The sequence below is a fragment of the Taudactylus pleione genome, unplaced genomic scaffold (assembly GCF_031769625.1).
Source record: "Taudactylus pleione unplaced genomic scaffold, aTauple2 ptg000384l, whole genome shotgun sequence".
Lineage (NCBI taxonomy): Eukaryota > Metazoa > Chordata > Amphibia > Anura > Myobatrachidae > Taudactylus > Taudactylus pleione.
In genome coordinates, this window is record NW_028284785.1 from 311553 (window position 1) to 333081 (window position 21529).

Here is a 21529-nt window from a genome sequence, read left to right on the forward strand (position 1 = left end):
TATAGGGGGAAGGGGGCACTCAGGGGGGGGGGACAAGGTTGGGGAGATTGAGGTGGGAGCTCAGGGAGGAGGAAGAAAGTCAATAGCCACAGGGTTGGGGGGACATTCAAGGGGGAACATGATTGGGGGGATGCTCAAGTAGGCACAGGATTGGGGCAGATGCTCAAGGGGGGACAGAGTAAGGGAGGGACTCTCAGCAGAGCACAGGTTATGGCGGGATGCTCAAAGGGCACAGGATGGGGAGGGAAGCCCAGGGTGACACAGGCTAACGGGGGGACACCTGCTCTCTTACCTCTGGCACTGGCAGGCTCTCCTCGGGCAGAGGCACGTCCTGGCCGGCGATCGCTCCCTTCACCCCCTAGGTGCAGTCCGGCATGGATGTAACAGTAGCCTGTGACTTTACCAGATATTAAGGGGCTGAATCAGAGTAGCAGGCTGCTGTGACCACTTTAGCGCCTTTTGCTGTAGTTGCGTCTGCGACTTTATGCTAATGCTAGTATCAGCTCTTCCCCTGGTGTACAAGTGTACCCTAATGACTAAACAATCCAAAAATGTAAAAAAAATTTTTGTTAAAACACAGCAAAAATTACATTTCATGGGTAGAAAGTGGGGGGCCTGGTACTTTGGGGGTGTGTGATATGTATTACCGCCGGCCGCATGGCTGGTGGGCGTCAGCATACACAAAGTGATCGCACACCTAGACATAGTGGGCATGCTTATGCCTTGCAGTGTGATTGCCTGCCGTGCCATCACTTAGCTGAATCTGCATACGCTGGGTGCGAAAGAACGCATCTATCGAGCAGGTCTGAATGAGCTCCTAAGTGCCAGGGTTATTCATCACTCTTGTAACGCAGGAGATAAGATACCCCCGATAATTTACACCGTCCCCATACTACAGTAGTATATATTTTCCCCATACTATAGTAGTATATATTTTCCCCATACTACAGTAGTATATATTTTCCCCATACTACAGTAGTATATATTTTCCCCATACTACAGTAGTATATATTTTCCCCATACTATAGTAGTATATATTTTCCCCATACTACAGTAGTATATATTTTCCCCATACTACAGTAGTATATATTTTCCCCATACTATAGTAGTATATATTTTCCCCATACTATAGTAGTATATATTTTCCCCATACTATAGTATGGGAAAGTAAAAATTATGAAATTTATCAAGTTTCGAAAAAGCATTTTTTTTTTCGGAACTTGACAGTGATACTGTACGCCACCCAGAGATGGCGTATAGCATCCGATACAGCAGAGGGTTCTGAAAAGATCCCTCCCTGCTGTGTCCTCTTACCTTAACAAAGCTTCCTCCCAGCTCCACGAGCTCTCCTCATGTGAGCTGGAAGCAAGGGAGAGGGCACACAGCAGCGTTGGTGGGGGACTGGTGCTGTGGGGCTGCACGGTCTCAGCAGCAGACTCCAATGGCGGCTGCAACTATGCAGCGGTGGGGAGCTGGTGGGCGGGAGGGGGATCAGGGAATAGACAGCGGGGTTGGCTGGGGGTGAGCGAGGAGGTGCGCCTTGGTGAGCAGGGGAGGGGGTGGTCAGGGGAGGGGGCTGGACTCCTCCAGCTTCTAGCCTGCTGCTTCACTGTCTCTTTGCAGCCTGTCTTCAAGCTGCTCATGTGCAGCTTTAACTCAGTGTCCGAAGAGACAGTGAAGCAGGAGAAATGTCCCCTTTTTTTGTCTTTGCAATAGAACAGCTTTTCGGAAGTGATAATTAAGCATAGGAGAAATGATGAATGCCTCCAATACAAGGATTGAACTCACAGCGAGGTCAATCCTTAATTATTACAGGGGATATTTTTCCCTTAACGAATAGACTCCTTAGTATGAAATAAGCTTTTACTAACCAGTGATTAGACAGGGTAAATTGCTCCGTGGGTTATTCCCAGCCTAGAGATTCATGAACAAATGGTCGGCAAAATGACGAAAATGTATACAAATTAGTTATTCCGCCCTTAAACCAGACAGAAGGGAAAAAAAATCTGAATAATAGGCACTTGGGGGAATACGTATTACTTAATGAACAGGTGTCAGAAATACTGGAAGGAAAGATAAACTTATAGATCACAGATTGGCAGGTCCTGAAGTGTGTGGCTGTAATACATAACTGTCCATTATCTCAGTGCCTGGTTTAAAGATTTATCCATGGAAAATGGGGAATGCCTCCTTAATGTACAATGTCTCTTATCACACTACACATGGGGGTAACTTTACTAAAGTGAGAGTTTTTAGAAGTGAGTTTTAGAATAGAAGTTGCCCATAGCAACCAATCAGATTCTAGCTATTATCTTCTAAAAGGTGCTAGTTAAATGTTAAGTAGAATCTAATTGGTTGCTATGGGCTACATCTCTTCTAAAACTCACTTCTAAAAACTCTCACATTAGTAAATTTACCCCATAATATGCAATTCTCAATATTTATTCTTACTGTTTGGGCCCTATCTCAGTTTGGAACCATATTTCAAATACCATGTCAGAGTATTTAAAATGCAAATTTCCTTATGACCTAGTTCATTAAGAGCGTATCATTATTTATTTGTATTTATTAACAGTGGAGCTTACAATTTATATTCCCTATCACATGGACTTTTGTCCATATACAGTATGTGCCAGTATGTTTTTGGCGTGTGGAAGGAAACAGAGCCCCGTAACTGCAGCGGCTATGTGGTTAGCGTACACCTTGGTACCAGGCACTTATACTGCCAAGATAAACTCTTAGAAGTTATTAATTCCCTCTGAATTATGGACAAGGAGCTGATGCCAAGTGTAATGTATATGTATATCTAGATAATATATACATTATGCTGAGACGCAGGCACCTGAAGATGCACCCAGATCTGCCACCATTAGTATATGTGCACCTGCAGAATATGTGCCAGGTTTATGTCAGGTGTATTTACAGTCAGATACAGTTACATCCAAGCAGGTCATATGCACTAGAAAAATTATTTAACATTTGTTTTGATTGTGAAAGCATTCACTGTTAGGTTTGCTCTCAATAACAATACTATGGCAGATATAGTACTCTTTCTCGTGCAGAAAAGAAAGTTGCAAACATTTTTATTTTATATTCCTACAAAATCATGTAATATATGCAGAATATATTTAAAAAAAATCACCTATCAGCTTTAGAGGTACGTTTTTATTCAACAAATTAAAAGCGTCAAGTTGGCAAAAGTCATCATCAATGGTGTAAACTTGCATCAGCCCCCAGACAATACGGCTACTGACATCTCGGCAGATGGTATAGCCAGGTTTGCTTGTGTTCTTCGGACTGTTGGAAAGCACTCGGCAGATGGTATTACCGATTCCTTAAGAGGATGATGGAAAGGACTTGGGGGAATGGAAGCCGAGTCCCCATGTAAGGTAGATGTTAGAGAAAAGGACTTGGGGGACTGGAGAGCTGGGTCCCCGTGTGTGTGGTGGATCTAAGACACAGGGTAGCCGGGTCTCCAGACGCATGGTGGAAAAATTGAGTTTAGGCACACAGGACAGCTGGGGTTTCTTAGCATCCACCTGGCAAGGCACGCATGATGGTACATGTGTGTGCAGGGCAGCCGAGAGACGGGATCACCATTATGGTAGTCTGTCATGCAGATTATACACGACTCTATGGATTCCTCTGCTGTGTACTGATATTGTGGCAGTATATATCTGATTATTTGTAAGTTATTCTGCTGCCAGCGGATGGAATCTATTATGATGTTAGGTCTTGATGGTATGGTATCGTCATCAGATCTCTGCGCATGTTGACTCCTGGAGCGTGATCTCTCCTCTGCAAGTTCCGAGCACTATGGCTGTCTACTGTGCCTCCCATACGATGTTCCCTACGGGCTGAGCGCAGTCTCTCTCGTGTAAACACCTGATTAGGTTCATCTGAAAAGATACAAGTTATATTGTAGCTATAGTAATCCCACATAGATAATATATAAGCATCAATTAATGTTGATCAGTAACATGAGCTGCAGTGGCGTCCCACCCCTGGGTGGCAGCCGAAACGGGCAGAAGTAGTGCGCACCGGTAAAAAGGGGTTGTGGCCTCATGGGTAGGGGGTGTGGTCTGAACCCGTTTTAGTCACTTTGGTGTCTCCCCTCAGCAGGTGACACTGCGTGCGGCCCGCACCCCCTGCGTGATGCCACTGATGAGCTGCAGCATTAATAATCTGATTTATTACCTGTTAATAGTGTTAAGGAAACATTCAGTGCTGTATGATTTGGCACTGTGATGTCTGGCCACGCGCGTTGCCCTTTATTACAGTATACAAACTTTGCTAACTTTCCTCTACACCCCTATGGAATATAAAGCTGAGCGAATTTACAGATAACTCTAACTACCATCCATGTGACACATGTCTTAAATTGGTGTTACTGCCCCTAACAAATCACTTACCATTTTGTCTACTCCATCCTCTCTGGCCCTCCAAAAGTCGCCACAATTCCCTCCTACTCATATTGTACTAGACAACAAAGGCAACTTCAGCAGCTAATTCACCAACTGAAGAAATGCCACTGATGGTCCTGTGCTCTGGTGTTTTATACCTGTCCATATGCCATTATGATATCATAATGGATGACCAGAACCTGACCATAGTGACATCACCTGACCAAGCTGGAGGAAACCAACTGCTAACTATCTGTATCTCCATGAATGGCGCTGACTATTGCTTCTGACTAGTGTACACACTATTTCCACAATCTTTACAAAAAAACCTCACCCTGTACCCCATAAGCAGAGTGAGGTCTGTAAATTGGGATTGTTGCGGTGCAGAAATGACACATGGTAAATTAGCATCTCTGTCCCATCACTAATGTCATAGCTTCCCCTGATAACTGATCACTCCCATAACATTACTCAACAATCTGCAAAACCAAATTCATGTGCTCCCATGTATAATAGAATTATGTGCTGTGATGTTTATTTTCCTGCAACCTTCTTAACTAACAGCTGCTCTGCAGCACAAACAGTAAATATTATTTGGACAACATTGTTTCACAAACTATAATGGTGCATACACACGATCAGATTTTTTCTTCAGATATGGACGATAACGATTTAAAAATCGTTCAGTCGTTCATATCTGATGAAAAATCGTTCATATCTGACATGCCTGAACGATGGACGATCAACGATGCGCGTTCCCGTTTGTCAGATAACGATATCTGACATCTGATGGGTTTGCAGTCAGACTTGGACGATTCCATTCATTTTAATGCAGTTAAAAATCGTTCAATCGTTCAAATCGTTCAAATCGTTCAAAACTTTGGTCAAATCGTCCAAATCGTTCAAATCGTTTAATCGTTCAGTCGTTCATCTGACAAATCTGACAAGTCTGACAAATCTGACCGTGTGTACGCTCCATTACAGTAATGGTGTGTGATATATAAAGGTTACTAGATTTAGGTTTACCATACTATCTCTTTAAAGGGGGCACTCATAAATTACACAGGTTCTGTGGCTAAAGGCCCCCATACATCAGCAATTGTGCAATTTTCAATCGATTGTGTATAAAAATCTTTCCCTTTTTCATTCGATTGTGGCAATTCTGCAATGTGCACTCGATTGAAAAAGGGACAATTGATTACAAATTGCTGCAACCAATTGCTGATGTATGGGGGCCTTGACTGACTTCAAGCATGGATTTCACCTGGTTTTAATCAGTCACAGAAACTGTGTCCCAGTTTAAAAGGATAGTATGGTAATCATAACTAGGTTGCTTTCCTGTATTATATAGAGGCCATAAGAATGTTCTCTGTCATGTTTAGAGATTATTAATTTGCTCTCTGAATTGATAACCACTATGGAGCTCTATATATTGTATACAGTTGACCAGAAGATCTCTGTATTTTATATAGTTCTCCACAATGCTGGGTATAGAGTTCACTAGAATGCTCAGTGTATTATCTATCTGCCAACTGGGTGTTACCTGTATTGTATGTAGATCAGTAGGTCACTAAAATGCCCTTGTATTGGACAGAGGTCTCTAGAGTAGTCTCTGCATTGAATAGTAGCAATACTGTGATGGTAGGTAATTGCATTTACAGTTAACTCTTTGACAACATTTTTTATATATATATTTGGCTATATAAAGGCACACCCACATTAGATAAACCACACCTGCATATGTTTTGTCACACCCATTTTGGCACAATTGAAGCCATGGGTAGGCAGATGGAGAAAGGCTTGATCCTCTAGTACGAACACTACCACTGCCAGGACACCAATAGGGAGTACCGACCCAACAAAAATTATCTAATTTAGTAAACTACTATATGTAGTAAATATAATAAATGCAAGAAATATCGTAATATATTTTAGAATGTATGGCTATAATAAAATAAGATAATAATAATAATAATAAAATGTTTACAGGTACAGTATTACCAAAAACAAAGTCACAACTTCAATATACATTTCCCTTGGATACTATAGGGTCTGTTCATCATCAATAAACATTTTCACCTACTTTTGTATAAATAAAGTATCAGGGCTATTCATTATAAAGGTAATGCAGAAGATATCACTGATATCTCCTGCTTACCTTTCAGCCCCCATTTGGCCCTCTGTCCCCATAAACTAGATGGGGACCTAAATTCATCAAGCCCCGAAGATACAAAAATCTTGACTGCGGGAACATCCTCCATTTGTTCCTTCACCCCCGCTGCTTCCCTATGGGAAGGAGTCCCGGTCACAAAGAGGGATCCATTTTGGATCCTTCCGACACTGCTCGGCTCCTTCCGCCAGAAGCTGCAAATGCGCGAGCCCAAGTTCACAGAAGCATAGTAGCACTGCCGACTCAACCTCAGCAGTGCTAATTTTCACAGCTTCTACAGTAGTGGTAAAAGGATTTGCGGGGATTGCTGATCTTCAGATCATCTGTCTCTGTCACAACGCAATACTGAATTGCTCCAGCGCTCGCAGCTGAACAGAGATGTTATATTATGTCTTGTCATGAATGGATATCTATGTAGCAAGATGCATTTGTAAGATGTCTGAAAGCAACAAATAGTTCTTAGTAGATAATCAGTGAAGTGCTGAAAGTATAGCTTTTGTAAGTGAGCACAATTGACCATTAGAAATAGCACAGCTACATCCAATTCCTTCATAGATAGGTATTGAGGGTATGGCACAAAGAGTCGACATTCAGAATGTCCACACCAGACCAGAAATCCACCTGTCAAATGGTGACATTTTCAATATTGACATTGACATAATTTCAACATTACATTTGCAATGTCAGCATTCTGACAGACAGTCGGCATGTCAACCATGTAATTTTCTATAGATGTCGTATATAACACTGACTGCATCTGTACCCTAACCACAGCCTAAACCTAACCCTAACCACAGCCTAATCCTGAACCTAATCCTAACCATAACCACAGCCTAACCCTGAACCTAATCCTAACCCTGAACCTAATCCCAACTACAGCTTAATCCAAAATTTAATCCTAACCCTAACTACAGCCTAATCCTGAACCTAATCCTAACCATAGTCCACAGCATAATCCTGATCCTAACCATAACCAAATCCTAATTCTGAAACTAATCCTAACCATAACCACAGCCTAATTCTGAAACTGATCCTAACCAAAACCACAGCCTAATTCTGAAACTGATCCTAACCAAAACCACAGCCTAATCCTGAACCTAATCCTAACTACAGCCTAATCCTGAACCTAATCCTACCATAACCACAGTCCACAAAAATGTGCGAATCTGACGGTACAGTTAGAGTGGCATTTATTTGCAGTGGCGAGAACATTGTGGCTAGTAAAATTGAGCCTGATGAATGTCGGATTGCATGACCCAATATCTAAATGACCAGTACTGTTCAACTTTTGCTCTCCATAACTCTATTGTGAAGCAATATCTTGTGGTAAATCATTCCTGATGAATAACTGAATGTTTATTGCTTATCATGTTACTAAACCTAGCTCCGCACATGTTGATTTCTGACTGTTGTCCTGAGCACTGAGCAACTAGGGTACTGTCCAGTTTGGCCACAAGCAAAGAATGGATGAGAACTGGATGCAAAGCATGTCTTGCATGTTTTTGCACTGCGCATACTTTAGAACTGAGTACACACAACTATGGGCAATATGAGTTGTAAGTATTTCAATTGCTTCTCTGCTTAGCCCTGACGGGGTGTAACTGGGCCAGAACAGGGCATTCTCACATAGGCTAAATTCTGTAAGGGCATGTCAATTGGTGTAAGCGTAAATACACTGTTCCCAGGTATATCAGTTACATAAAGTATAGGCTTATACAAGTGCATACTGATGATGGTGGAGAGAAGGAAGCCATCATACTGAGTCTACACACAAGTGAATAGATATATTTTTTTCCAAGCAAGAAATATGGGAGCACATACAACCAATTTCAATCCAACCCAACTTCAGGTCCTCTATACTCAGACCAAATGACTGAACCACTTCAGGCCAAAACTGCAGACAGTATATGACTAAGGAAGCAGGGCGATGACATTGATTTTCCGACCGTCTTTTGGGCAGGAATCGGTATGACTTCCCGGCGGTCAGGATGCCGGCAGTCAGAAGGCTCACAGCGGCATCTTTATGTTCAATATACCAACAGGGGCCGGTAAGTAGACTAACCCTCCCCCTGTCCCCCCATAACCCTCCCCCCGGTGGTGCCTAACCCTAACCAGTGGGCTCCCGGCTTCTTCCCCACAGCACCAGCAGCACTCCTGAGCTCCGGCTACCGGCAGTGCACTATGGGCAGGGCCGGTTTAAGGCTTGTGGGGGCCCTGGGGCAACTAAGTTTTGGGGGCCCCCACCAAGCCACACGGAGCCTACCCATGTGAAAAAAGAAGATTCTACCAGTTGGGATGCGTCCTTATTGTTGCATCAGGGTTCGGGGTAGTATGGGGGTACGCCAACATGTTTCGAGACGCTTCCTGGTCTCTTCCCCAAGGCGTATCCCAACTGGTAAAGCCTAGGAGCCACATGCAGGGGAACCAGTGCCTCTGCATGCTTTTTTTGCCTAAACACCTGCGGCTCCTTTTCACAGTTGGTGGTAGGACCTTCTTTTTACTTATGTGACATGTTTTTACCATTGTTTTATGATTCCATGTTCTGGAGAACTTAGCCTTTTTTATTAAGGCCTTTTTATGATAATTTCTGGCACATTATTTCTGCCTACTGTTGTTCAATGTTTTATGTACCCATATCCACCAGATTATCTGTTGGGTGATCAGTGCATAATTATCTATGCACATATTTACATGTTTAATAAATAATATCTTTTTATGGTTTATTGGGCTAGCGCCAATTATTTGTGACACTCTTTTTTCTGCCATTATTTTTACCCTTGGGAGTTCTAATTAGGGAGACTCACAGTCACATTTAGGCTTGCTCTAACCTTAGAAGCGCCCACACAAGCACACCGTAAAATCTTTTACCATTACATAATGCATATACAATAACACATATATACACAAAAACACATGCATACTCATATATACACTGTGACACAGTTAGGTTAGGGGGTCCCTCTCCTGGGTAGAGGACTCCTTCCTTACACACACACACACAGCAGCAGGGAAGCAGCACACCAGTCTGGATGCAAGTACAAGCTGGTCGGCGCCAGTCTTTATTGTACAATGACAGAAATATAAAGAAAACATAAACATAAATCCTAGCCCTGTCGGGGCACTAACTTCACAGGTAGTTCCCTCACTACTAGAACCTGGCAGGGCCTAATGCCCCCACCAGCAACAAAGCACAGCACAGTACTTACAAATAGGGTTTTCAAGTGTCTCTGAGCAAACTCCCTGTCTGCTCTACCAGGTGAGACAATCAGCCCTATACACACTAGGCTTATATTGGCCACTCTCAGGTGGAAACCCTAATAAGCCTGTTACCAGGCTAAGAACCAAAACCTGGAGTGGCCGTGGGTGGAGCCCTCCCTCTCCTCTCACCCACAACCCCCAGGTCCCAAACCGGCTTTTCAAAAAGCAGAGACTCAAGCCTGCTACAGTGCAGACTTTCTCCTGGGGGTTTAGAACACATAAGACAGGAATCTGGGACCAATGTACCTGCCACAGACCACTTTACCAGTGATCCTATCACATATCCCCCCCCTTTGTTTCGACCTGTGGGGCGGAACAACTGAAGCCCCCAAACAATGAACGCGTGACAACGCATCTGCATTGGCCAGCTGGCTTCCTGGCCTGTGTTCCACTGAAAATGTAAAAGTTTGTAACGCCAAGAGCCATCTCGTAATTCTCGCATTACTGTCCTTATTTTCAGACATCCACTTCAGAGGGGCATGGTCAGTGATCAATTTGAACTTTCTTCCGACCAAGTAGTACCTGAGAGCCTCTAACGTCCACTTTATGGCCAACGCCTCCTTCTCCACTGTGGCATAGTTTCTCTCATGTACATTCAACTTTCTGCTAAGATAGAAAATAGGGTGTTCCTCACCCTCCTACTTCTGATGCATCGGTTTGTACTATGAATTCCCTTTCAAAATTAGGAGTCATCAGGACTGGTTGGGAACACAACGCTACTTTCAACTCCTGAAAAGCTTTCTCTGCCTCAGGACTCCATTCTACCATGACTTTTTGTTTGCCTTTGGTCAGGTCAGTCAGTGGGACTGCCATGGTGGCAAAGTTGGGTATAAACCTCCTGTAGTACCCCATAATTCCCAAGAAGGCTCTCACCTGCTTCTTATTCAGAGGCCGTGGAAAGTTTTGTATTGCATCAACTTTATTGAGCTGAGGCTTTATCAGGCCTCTGCCAATGGTGTATCCCAGATATTTTACTTCCTCCATGCCTAGATAACACTTTTTTGGGTTGGCTGTCAAACCTGCCTTATAGATGGAGTCCAACACTGCTTGTACCCTGGGTAAGTGAGACTGCCAATCAGGACTATGAATGACCACGTCATCCAGATAAGCAGCCGCATACCGACTATGGGGCCTTAGAATCCTGTCCATCATTCTTTCGAAGGTAGCAGGTGCCCCATGTAGCCCGAAGGGCAACATCTTGTACTGAAACAAGCCCTCTGGCGCTGAAAAAGCTGTCTTTTGTTTGGCGCTCTCGGTTAACGGTACTTGCCAATACCCTTTGGTTAGGTCCAGAGTGGTTAAATACCTTGCCGTCCCTAGTCTCTCAATCAGCTCATCCACTCTTGGCATCGGGTAGGCATCGAATTTTGAAACACACTTCAACTTTCGGAAGTCATTGCAGAAACGCACACTCCCGTCTGGCTTTGGAATCAACACAATGGGACTTGACCATTCACTATGTGATTCTTCAATAACCCCTAACTCTAGCATATTTTTAATTTCTTTCGACACCGATTCTCTTTGTGCTTCTAGTAACCTATAGGGCTTTAGATTAACTGGGGTAGCACAGATGGTGTAATGGTTAGCGTTACTGCCTCACAGCCCTGAGGTCGTTGGTTCGATACCCACTACGGCCCTAACTGTGTGGAGTTTGTATATTCTCCCTGTGCTTGCGTTGGTTTCCTCCGGGTACTCCGGTTTCCTCCCACACTCCAAAAATATACTAGTAGGTTAATTGGCTCCTAACAAAAATTACCCCAGTGTGTATGTGTGTGTGATAGGGAATATAGAGTGTAAGCTCCACTGGGGCAGGGACTGATGTGAATGGCCAAATATTCTCTGTAAAGCGATGCGGAAAAAATGTGTGCGCTATATAAATAACTGGTAATAAATAAATAAAATAAACTTTAACCCCTGGGTCAGTGATGATGTCATGTTTAATGACCGAGGTTTTCCCAGGTACGTCAGAGAACAGCACCCTATTTCTAATCAGAAACTCCTTGACCTCTTGTTGTTGAATTGCCGACAGGGTTTTTGCCACTGTCACTTCGGGAACTAAGGGCCCTGGATTTACTGGAGGGGCTCAGTCGGCCGACGGTACCGTTCTATCTTTCCAGGGCTTTAACAGATTTATATGGTATATCTGTTCCGGCTTTCTTTTCCCCGGCTGGTAAACTTTGTAATTAACCTGCCCCACTCTTTCAAAGATTTCAAAGGGCCCTTGCCATTTAGCCAAAAGTTTATTTTCCACAGTGGGAACCAATACTAACACTCTGTCCCCAGGAGCAAAGCTGCGTAACCGAGCATTGCGGTTGTATACCCTTTGCTGTGCCTGTTGAGCCTGTTCCAGGTGTTCTCTCACTATAGGCACTACCGCAGCAATTCTCTCCTGCATTTGAGAAACATACTCAATCACCGTTTTGTAAGGACTAGACTGCCCCTCCCATGTCTCTTTGGCAATGTCTAGTAACCCCCTTGGGTGTCTCCCATACAACAAGTCGAAGGGTGAAAACCCAGTGGAGGACTGGGGAACTTCTCTTATGGCCAACAATAAATACGGCAATAAGTAATCCCAATCCCTACCATCCTTGTCGACCACGTTCCTAAGCATGTGTTTTAACGTCTTGTTAAACCTCTCGACCTGCCCATCGGTTTGGGGGTGATAAACCGAAGTTCTTAACTGTTCGATTTTGAACAGGCGGCATAACTCTTTCATGACTTTTGACATAAACGGTGTACCCTGGTCAGTTAGTATCTCCTTAGGTATACCCAGCCTGCTAAAGACATGAACTAGATCTCTGGCAATGGTCTTGGTTGACGTATTGCGCAACGGGATCGCTTCCGGGTACCTGGTAGCGTAATCCATTATGACCAGAATATACTGGTGTCCCCTGGCAGACTTCATTAAGGGTCCAACCAAATCCATCGCTATGCTTTCAAACAGCACCTCTATAATAGGCAATGGAACTAGTGGACCCTTAAAATGTGGCCTGGGAGCATGATACTGACACTCAGGGCAGGATGCACAAAAGTCAGATACCTCTTTATGCAGCCCGGGCCAGAAAAACCTCTGCATTATTCGCTCAGTGGTTTTCTCTACCCCTAGATGGCCTGCCGTTATATGACCATGGGCCAGATCTAACACTGTTCTTCTGTAGGCTTTGGGAAGTATTAGTTGTTCCACAACATCTTCCCCCTTCTTAGTCACCTGATATAACAAATCCTGCCACATTGCCATGTGGGGATAGGACAAAGGACTATCAGGGTCTACAGGTTTACCATCAACTACTTTTACATTCTCCCTGGCTTTTACCAAAGTAGGGTCATTCAACTGCTCCACGGCAAAGAGCTCTCTTCTGACCTCTAAATCAGGCAGACGATCACTTGGCCCAACAACACTTCCCACCTCAATGGGAGGCACATCAGTTGGCGAGCCACCGACACGCTCTGCATTCTCTAGTTCGCCAATCATAGTAGAAAAAGGGAATAACTCTGACTCAGAAGAAACTCCCTCCTCCACTACATCGACAACCTTCTCAAATGGATCGGGGTTGTTCACCACTGGAACAAAACGGCTTTCCCACAACTTCCAGAAGTGAGCAAAGTCTCTCCCCAATATTGCATCGTACATCAGACCATGCACCAAACCCACAGAAACTATAGCAGAACCACATGGTGTCTCGATGTTCACCTCGGCCGTAACATAATATCGAGTATCCCCATGTATGCAGGTCACACCAACAGTTTTCCCCTCATTCTGCAAGGGGTTCACCAGCTCAGCTTTTATAAGTGTCACCAAGCTACCTGAGTCTAACAGTGCCTCTACTCGGTTGCCATCTACAGTGAGTACACACATGTGCCTATCAGTCTCAGCCTGCCGGTCAGCCGTACAGGCTATCTGTGCAAAGAAAGACCCCCTGCGGTAGACATGAGCAGTATCACATTGCATAGGTTCAGTTGTAAGTGAACAATTAGCGGCAATATGGCCGAAGCCACCACATCGGAAACACTGAGTCATATTAATGTCTAGATGTTTACGGGGCAAGAACCTTCCCGGCCTGGCAGGCCTGTCTCCAGGTTCTAAACCCTCAGTCTTAGGTACATTCCACCGCCCAGCACCCTTCTCCCCTGGAACAGTCTTACCAGTGTCTGTGGGAGTTTGCTGGTGCGCCATCGGGGTTCGGTGGGGCATACTCATTAGCTCCTCAGCCGCCACGTACCTCTCCACCAGCTCGACTTAGGGTCTGCATGGCTCACCCACTTGCGCAGAGTCACAGGTAATAATCGCAGGTACCGGTCCATCACGACCCTTTCCACGATCTGTGGTCCCATCAGCGTCTCGGGCTGTAGCCATTCTGAGGACAGATGGACGAGGTCATGCATCTGTGAACGTGGAGGCTTATCCCTATGGAACTCCCAGCGGTGAACCCGTTGGGCACAAACAAAGGTGGTGACTCCCAAGCGAGTTAAGATCTCCTGTTTTAGTTTTTTATAGTCCTTGGCATCAGCCAGGCATAAGTCGAAATAGGCCTTTTGTGGCTCCCCAGACAAAAAAGGTGCCACCAGACTTGCCCACTGCTCCTGGGGCCAACTCTCCCTTTCAGCCGTTCTTTCAAATGCGGCGAGATAGGCCTCCACATCATCGGCCAAAGTCATCTTTTGGAGGAAGTGACTGGCTCGTACGGAGTGAGTGGTGGTGGGAGGACCCGTATTAACATCTCTGGGCCGGGCGACCAGGTGCTGTACCACCTCTTTTATGGCCTGGCTGTTTTCCGCGATGGTGACCTGTTGTTGCCTCTGGGCTGTCTCCAAGGCCAACAGTTGCACCCTGGTGAATTCCTGCTGAGCCCTGGTAGATTCCTGCTGAGCCCAGGTAGCTTCCTGCTGAAGTTTGTTCGTCTCCTGCTGAGCTCTGGTAGATTCCTGCTGAAGTTTGTTTGTCTCCTGCTGAGCTGCTGTAGCTTGGAGCAAGGCCTTAATAATGTCCTCCATTTTGTCCTGGGGTGTAGGTTGGAAGCTGAACCTTGCCTCTCTGAGCATTGGCTGACACCTCCTCTATGGGACTCCAAGGACACAGTGTTATTTCCACACTCACCAATTGGGTGTCTGTCCCTTTAATTTTTAAACGGATAGTTTTCCTTCAGTGTGTGTGGTTGCCCGCATTCTCCACCATATTGTGACACAGTTAGGTTAGGGGGTCCCTCTCCTGGGTAGAGGACTCCTTCCTTACACACACAGCAGCAGGGAAGCAGCACACCAGTCTGGATGCAAGTACAAGCTGGTCGGCGCCAGTCTTTATTGTACAATGTCAGAAATATAAAGAAAACATAAACATAAATCCTAGCCCTGTCGGGGCACTAACTTCACAGGTAGTTCCCTCACTACCAGAACCTGGCAGGGCCTAATGCCCCCACCAGCAACAAAGCACAGCACAGTACTTACAAATAGGGTTTTCAAGTGTCTCTGAGCAAACTCCCTGTCTGCTCTCCCAGGTGAGACAATCAGCCCTATACACACTAGGCTTATATGGGCCACTCTCAGGTGGAAACCCTAACAAGCCTGTTACCAGGCTAAGAGAACCAAAACCTGGAGTGGCCATGGGTGGAGCCCTCCCTCTCCTCTCACCCACAACCCCCAGGTTCCAAACCGGCTTTTCAAAAAGCCGAGACTCAAGCCTGCTACAGTACAGACTTTCTCCTGGGGGTTTAGAACACATAAGACAGGAATCTGGGACCAATGTACCTGCCACAGACCACTTTACCAGTGATCCTATCACAACACATTAACACATACATACACATAAAAACAGTACACACTTATAGGCAGGAGCTGCTGGTTGCTAATGAAAGTGGGCACCTTACATAATTAGGCTCCGCCCCATAGTGCCGTAATCCGATTCATGGGTGATATGGGGCGGGTCTTGCTGTATTGGCTCCACCCCCACTTTGGTAAGTGCACTAGGCCCTGGGATGACCGCCCCTGTCGCCCCCTCTTAATCAGGGCCGGATTAACCATGTGGCGGATGGAGCTGCAGCTCCAGGCCCCACATTAAGATAGGCCAACAGACAGCCACTGCTGTAGACAGGATTTTTTTTTCCTGCTGCAGCATGAGAGCAGCAGCCTGAGGCCCCCGCCCACTCAAACAATGCAGGCCAGCAACCCCCCTCCCCGGCATCCCGTCATGTTTTTTTCTTTTTTTTTTCTCTAAGGGGGCATGGCCACGCCTCCCGCGATTAGGCCACACACCCTGTCACCTGGGCCCAGTGCGGCTGTCGGCGGCCCTGCTCATGCAGATACAAATCCACCGCAGATGGAGGGATGGGACATGAGCGTTAGGAGGTGGTGACAGGGGAGTGGTTGAAGAAATGCAGGTGTGCCTGTCCGTTTGAACGCCATTGCATGGGCGTGCATAAATTTTCCACTATGACGGCATATGCAGCTTGTGTACTTACTGCGTGCGACGAGGTTAGCACTTTCTGAGTAAGGTCAAACCTGTTGTAATTGTGCGTGAGGGACCAATGTTTCTCGATGTTCCTGATGAATACGCAGGTCTGCATGGTATTACGGATGTGCAAAAGTGCTAGTGGGTGTCTATGCTGGCTTTGGGCGTCTCTATGCTGGCTTTACAATTGCATTCATTAGCATATTTTTGCAGCAGACCTGCGTGCGTAATCCCAGCTGCGATTGCAATAGCGATCCGTAGTGAATCAGGCCCTTTGTCCATAATGAATGTAAGTACTGTATACCATTATTTGAACTTTTTATAAAAAAAAATGTCATGGCTTGGAAATTTTCTGCTTGAGAATCATTTAGCAATAAGCAATTTTTTTTTATATATTTACAACTTGGTCTTGTGTCAGTCTGTCATTTGTGTCAATGTTTATCTGGATCTTTATGTTATTACTAAGCACCCGCTATGAATTGAAGCTATTTGTTTGTGCGAATCTCCTCTGGTAGCTATGTATAAATGTGTGTATATGTTTATGTATGACCTATGCCCTCCATGATGCTAGCCACTCTCCCCATGCAGACAACACCCCCACAGCACTGATCGTGCACCCCACATCACTACTCACACACCCGCGGCGCTGGTCACACCCCCTGTGGTGGCATACAATAGGCCCAGCATAAATTTTAGCTCCAGGCCCATGTGGACCTTAATCTGGCACTGTGAGAGTACATTGGGAGACTTCACAGTTCACTTTTTGAGTGCTTCTGCTGTCAGAAAAACTGCGTCTGGCTCCTGCAGACCAGTACCATTGAGAGTGCGAAAGAAAGAGTAAAAGACTACCATTCGACTACAGATGTACATTAAATGGGAGAGGTAATTACATAACAGTACAATACTGTAATCAAACTCTAGGGAAGCACTGCCAGCTTTATTTGTTGATGGTATTTGACACATTGGACATACATGATGTTTTGTTTAATACGTTTATTATGGAATATTATATTCTGGCTATAATTGTATTTAATTACCTGTGCGAAGACACTCTCCCTGCTTCTACTACAAATACATTTCCGAGTCATCTCTAATTCACCAATAATGCTGATCACCAGAGGCATAGCAAAGCGATATATTCATGCACCAGGAAAGAGCGCCTGGGTCTGAGGCACCTACCGGAGCATCCGAAGAACAATTCAAGTGGATTTCTGGGCAGCAGGGTGCAGTTCCAGGAACTCTGAGGTAGATGTACTAATGCTTGGAGATAAAGTGGAGAGGGATAGAGTGCCAATCAATCAGCTCCTGTCATTTTGCAAACAGCCTGAGACATGACAGGAGCTGATTGGTTGGTACTTTTGGGTAGATGTATGAAGCAGTGAAAACAGTGTGCCAGTGGAGAAGTTTCCCATGTCAACCAATCAGCTTTGAGGTTGCATTTATCAAATACATTCTATAAAATGACAGGTAGAAGCTGATTGGTTGCCATGGGTAACTTCTCCACTGATTCTTTTCACTGCTTCATACATCTACCCCTTTATTTCTGTCCACTTTATCTCTCTCCAAGGCTTAGTACATCGACCTCTCTGCGTGTAAAATGCTGGTTGTATGGGGGAGCGATGGTGCTGCCCTCTATCCCCTGGATGGCGGCACTACTCACCCACCTCTAGTCACAGTTCTGCTAATGACAGTGTATGGATGACATGGCCAAGCTTTCCTACTGTGAGGTCAGGCAAAAGTGTGGCCTAGCAAGGGTTTGGTACACAGTACAAGTAATCGGCATAAGGAGCAGCCAGAAATAGTAATCAGGAGACACAGGGCAAAATCGGTACAGAGGGATATTTTCCAAGGAGCAAGGCTCAGGATCAAGTCAGGGACACACCAGACAATCACCTAGCAAGGTTTGCTAGGTCTAGCTGCCACTTACAGTACACAAGTGTAGGGACTGAGGGCCTGATTCAGACCCGGTTGCAAGGCTGCGTTCGCACGCAGCCTGTTGATGCGAAAATATGCTAATGACCGCATACGCAATGTAACCGCAGCACAATAAGTAGACACCCAATACTACATAATGCCGCCTACTTCCCTTCACTGACGGTTACATCGGGAACCATCGGACCCATACGCACAAGTTGTGGTTGAACTGACCCTAACATTGCTAATGTTTGTGTGTGTAACTAGACATTAGGATGCGTATGCCGTCGCTGGGGCCTAATTATGCACACCCCTGAAACAGCGTCTACACGCCCAGGCATGCCTGCGTGTCTCTGACCACCCCCCGTCACCACCCCCAAAGGTCACTTCCTGTCAGTCACTGTATGAAGCCTCTGTGGGCTCACTGCGGTCGATTCCCAATCGCAGCGGTCGGTCGCACACGCGTACTGTGATGCATATGCATGCGCAGAATGTAAACATCAACAGGCTGCGTGCGGACGCAGCCTTGCGACAGGGTCTGAATCATGTCCTGAACTTACAAAGAACTGCGCCATATGTGCATATTGTTCCCCACGATGCAGTCGAGCAGGAATGGTAAATCAATCTTCTAATATGGCTCTCCCATCACCGCATGGCAGGCAGTGAGCTACATGGAGTTGCAAGATAGGCCAGAGCGTTTGACATCAAGGGAACCCAAATCTGACCATTGCTCATAGTTGTTAGGGTAAAGGTGCATACACACATAACGATTTTGTAACCAACAATTTTCTGTCAGATTTTCCCTTGAAAAAGTGAACGATTTTTGAAGTGTAATGAACGATTTTTACAACGATGAACGAAAAATGTTCCTTCCCTTAATGAAAATCGTTATGTTGCACAGTCTGACATGGACGATGAACGATAACTACAAACTACAAACGGGAGCGCGCTTGAACGATTATCGTTCATCGTTATAACTCAGAAACTGAATGATTTTTTTAACGATTGAACGATAACGACGCCGTTAATGACAACTCGTTAAAAAAAACGTTACATGTGTATGCACCTGTAAGGGCTTTATAAAGCCTGTGCACAGGTGAGGTTCCTTCTTCATTATTGTCTTAACCTTTAGCAGAAATGCTGAGTTTTATATAAAAGTATGCATTATCCAGTATGTCAGAGGTTTCCAAACTCTGCCATTACAGTCCACGTTTTAGGTACAGGTGACTCAAGCATAGAAATCCTTAAAACCTGAACTGTAATGGCAGAGTTTGGGAAACTCTGCAGTCTTGTATTGTGTAAGACAGTGGTTCTCAAACTCGGTCCCCAGGAAACCAAACGGTTTTCCAGGTCACCCAGCAGGTGCACAGGTGTACTCATCATTACTCACCGACACAGGTGGAGCTGATTATTTCACTTGCAATTCTGTGAGGAGACCTGGAAAACATACACTGTTTGGGTTCCTGAGGACCAAGTTTGAGAACCTGTAGTGTAAGGTGATGATGCAGCCAGTATTGATGGCGTACTTAACTTCAGAAGGCCCAATGAATCAGGGAGCAAATTTCATAGATGGTATTTTTATTATGATGAGTTGTAAACTGGCCTTATCATGTAGGTTTTAGTTGGGGAGCAGATGTTTCATTGAGGACTACGGCATCAGACCAGCAGTTTAGTATATTGGTTCCAGAAAAAATCAGCAGCAATAGCTGCAGATGAAGGTAGAAAGTAGTCATGAATGTGTTTATTGTAAGAAAACTGAGCCCAAGGCAGGAGAAGATGTATCAAGACTTCTAAAGAGTACAAGCGGAGAAAGTGCCATAGCAACCAATCAGCTTGTAGATGTCATTTATCAAGTGCATTCTACAAAATGATAAGTAGTAGGCGATTGGTTGTTATGGGTAAAATCTCCACCTGTCCTCTTTAGGTTTGATGGATCTGCCCAAGACCCTCCAGTCATGTAAATTAAATGAAATACATATACATTGAATATCTTTCCAAGATTTGGTGTGTAAGCTTGGTATGCACATTGGAGGAAGTGGGGCAGGCTGAAGATGATTTTGTTTTAATTACCAGTTTCTTGTCGTATGCTGTTACACGCTTATGAGGGCTCTCAGGTAGGTTATTCCTGGTCCTCCTCCCTTGAGCTATTATATCCGCCAGTTACGTCTGCTATCTTCAGTGGCCCCGTTGTATGCAGTTCCTCCTTTTCCTCTGCATCACGCTCACTCTGTTTCCTGCACATGTGCAGTGTGCGCTTTGCATTATTTTGTATTGCTTGTTAATTCCAGCTGCTACTTTTGCTCATCTTTGCAAAACATCCCTGTTTGCAGCATTTGCGATGTTATTTTGGTTTTGTGCAACTTTTATTATGTTTGTGTCCATAATATCAGCATTATTTTGTGCCTGTAGCGTGTACTTTGTGCCATACACCTCTTTTATGGGGATGTAGTTAGCAGAACGGAGGACGGCATGCCGCCGGTCTGAATCCCATTGCTGGAAGTCCGACTCGGGACTAAAGATAGGCTTTAGGTACTATCGATTCCTACCTATCTATACACTCTAAAATGTCGCTATTTAGCGTAATAAGTCGCACCAGAAATAATTGCTCTTCAGACTTTGATTGTGTTTCCAAAGCACAAAAAGACATTATTCACCAAAAAGCATATAGTTACATGCTGTGATCTAAATACAATTAGCGCAAACAAATTATACAATCACAAGGTACAGTCAATACATTACGCAGGCACTCTGGATCCAGATTTCCGGCATCAAAGGTGAAGCCTCCGTCAACATAAAGAATATGATGACTGATTAGCAGGTTCAGGGAGCTTGCATATAAACCCTTGCAGAGATATGCAATACAATAGAACAAGTTGGCATAATCCCATTGGTTCTTCTTCCTGGTTCTCCTGTTACGATGCAGTTCATAGGTCAGATTGTATGATCACAGTCCAGCCTCCAACAGCTCTTTGTGTCTATTTTCCCACTGAAGAACAAGTCTAACCTGGCTGCATTACAGAGTACATTTTAATGCCTATCTCTCTATGATCCATAATTCCCAGACAGATGTTGCGATTTCCTCATTGATGGAACCGGAAGTCTGCAAATACACAGTGGTTTAGAATAGCACCAAACATGGTCAGTTTACCATGTACTAAACCTGAGATCTTAAATACAGTCGCTTTATTACATACTTAATAATGAATAAACCTTGAATATTAACTTTAATGCTAGGGAACCTTTTTATGCAAGTGTGCAATGTGTAAGAATATTGCATAGTTTTGCTAATATGTGGGGTGCGTTTATGTGTTTTGTGCTTTGATATATTTATATGTTTTATTT

General features: G+C 44.8%; 1 protein-coding gene across 1 annotated transcript in view; it reads right to left on the reverse strand.

Moving 5' to 3' along the window:
* Positions 1 to 3206: 3206 nt before the first annotated feature.
* Positions 3207 to 21529, reverse strand: part of LOC148507776 (uncharacterized) — a 70025-nt gene continuing 51702 nt past the window's right edge. Inside the window, exon 4 of the mRNA XM_088445597.1 lies at positions 3207 to 3899. Within this exon, the coding sequence (XP_088301723.1) occupies positions 3825 to 3899 (75 nt within the window). The 3' untranslated portion in view covers positions 3207 to 3824. The remainder of the gene's footprint in view (positions 3900 to 21529) is intronic.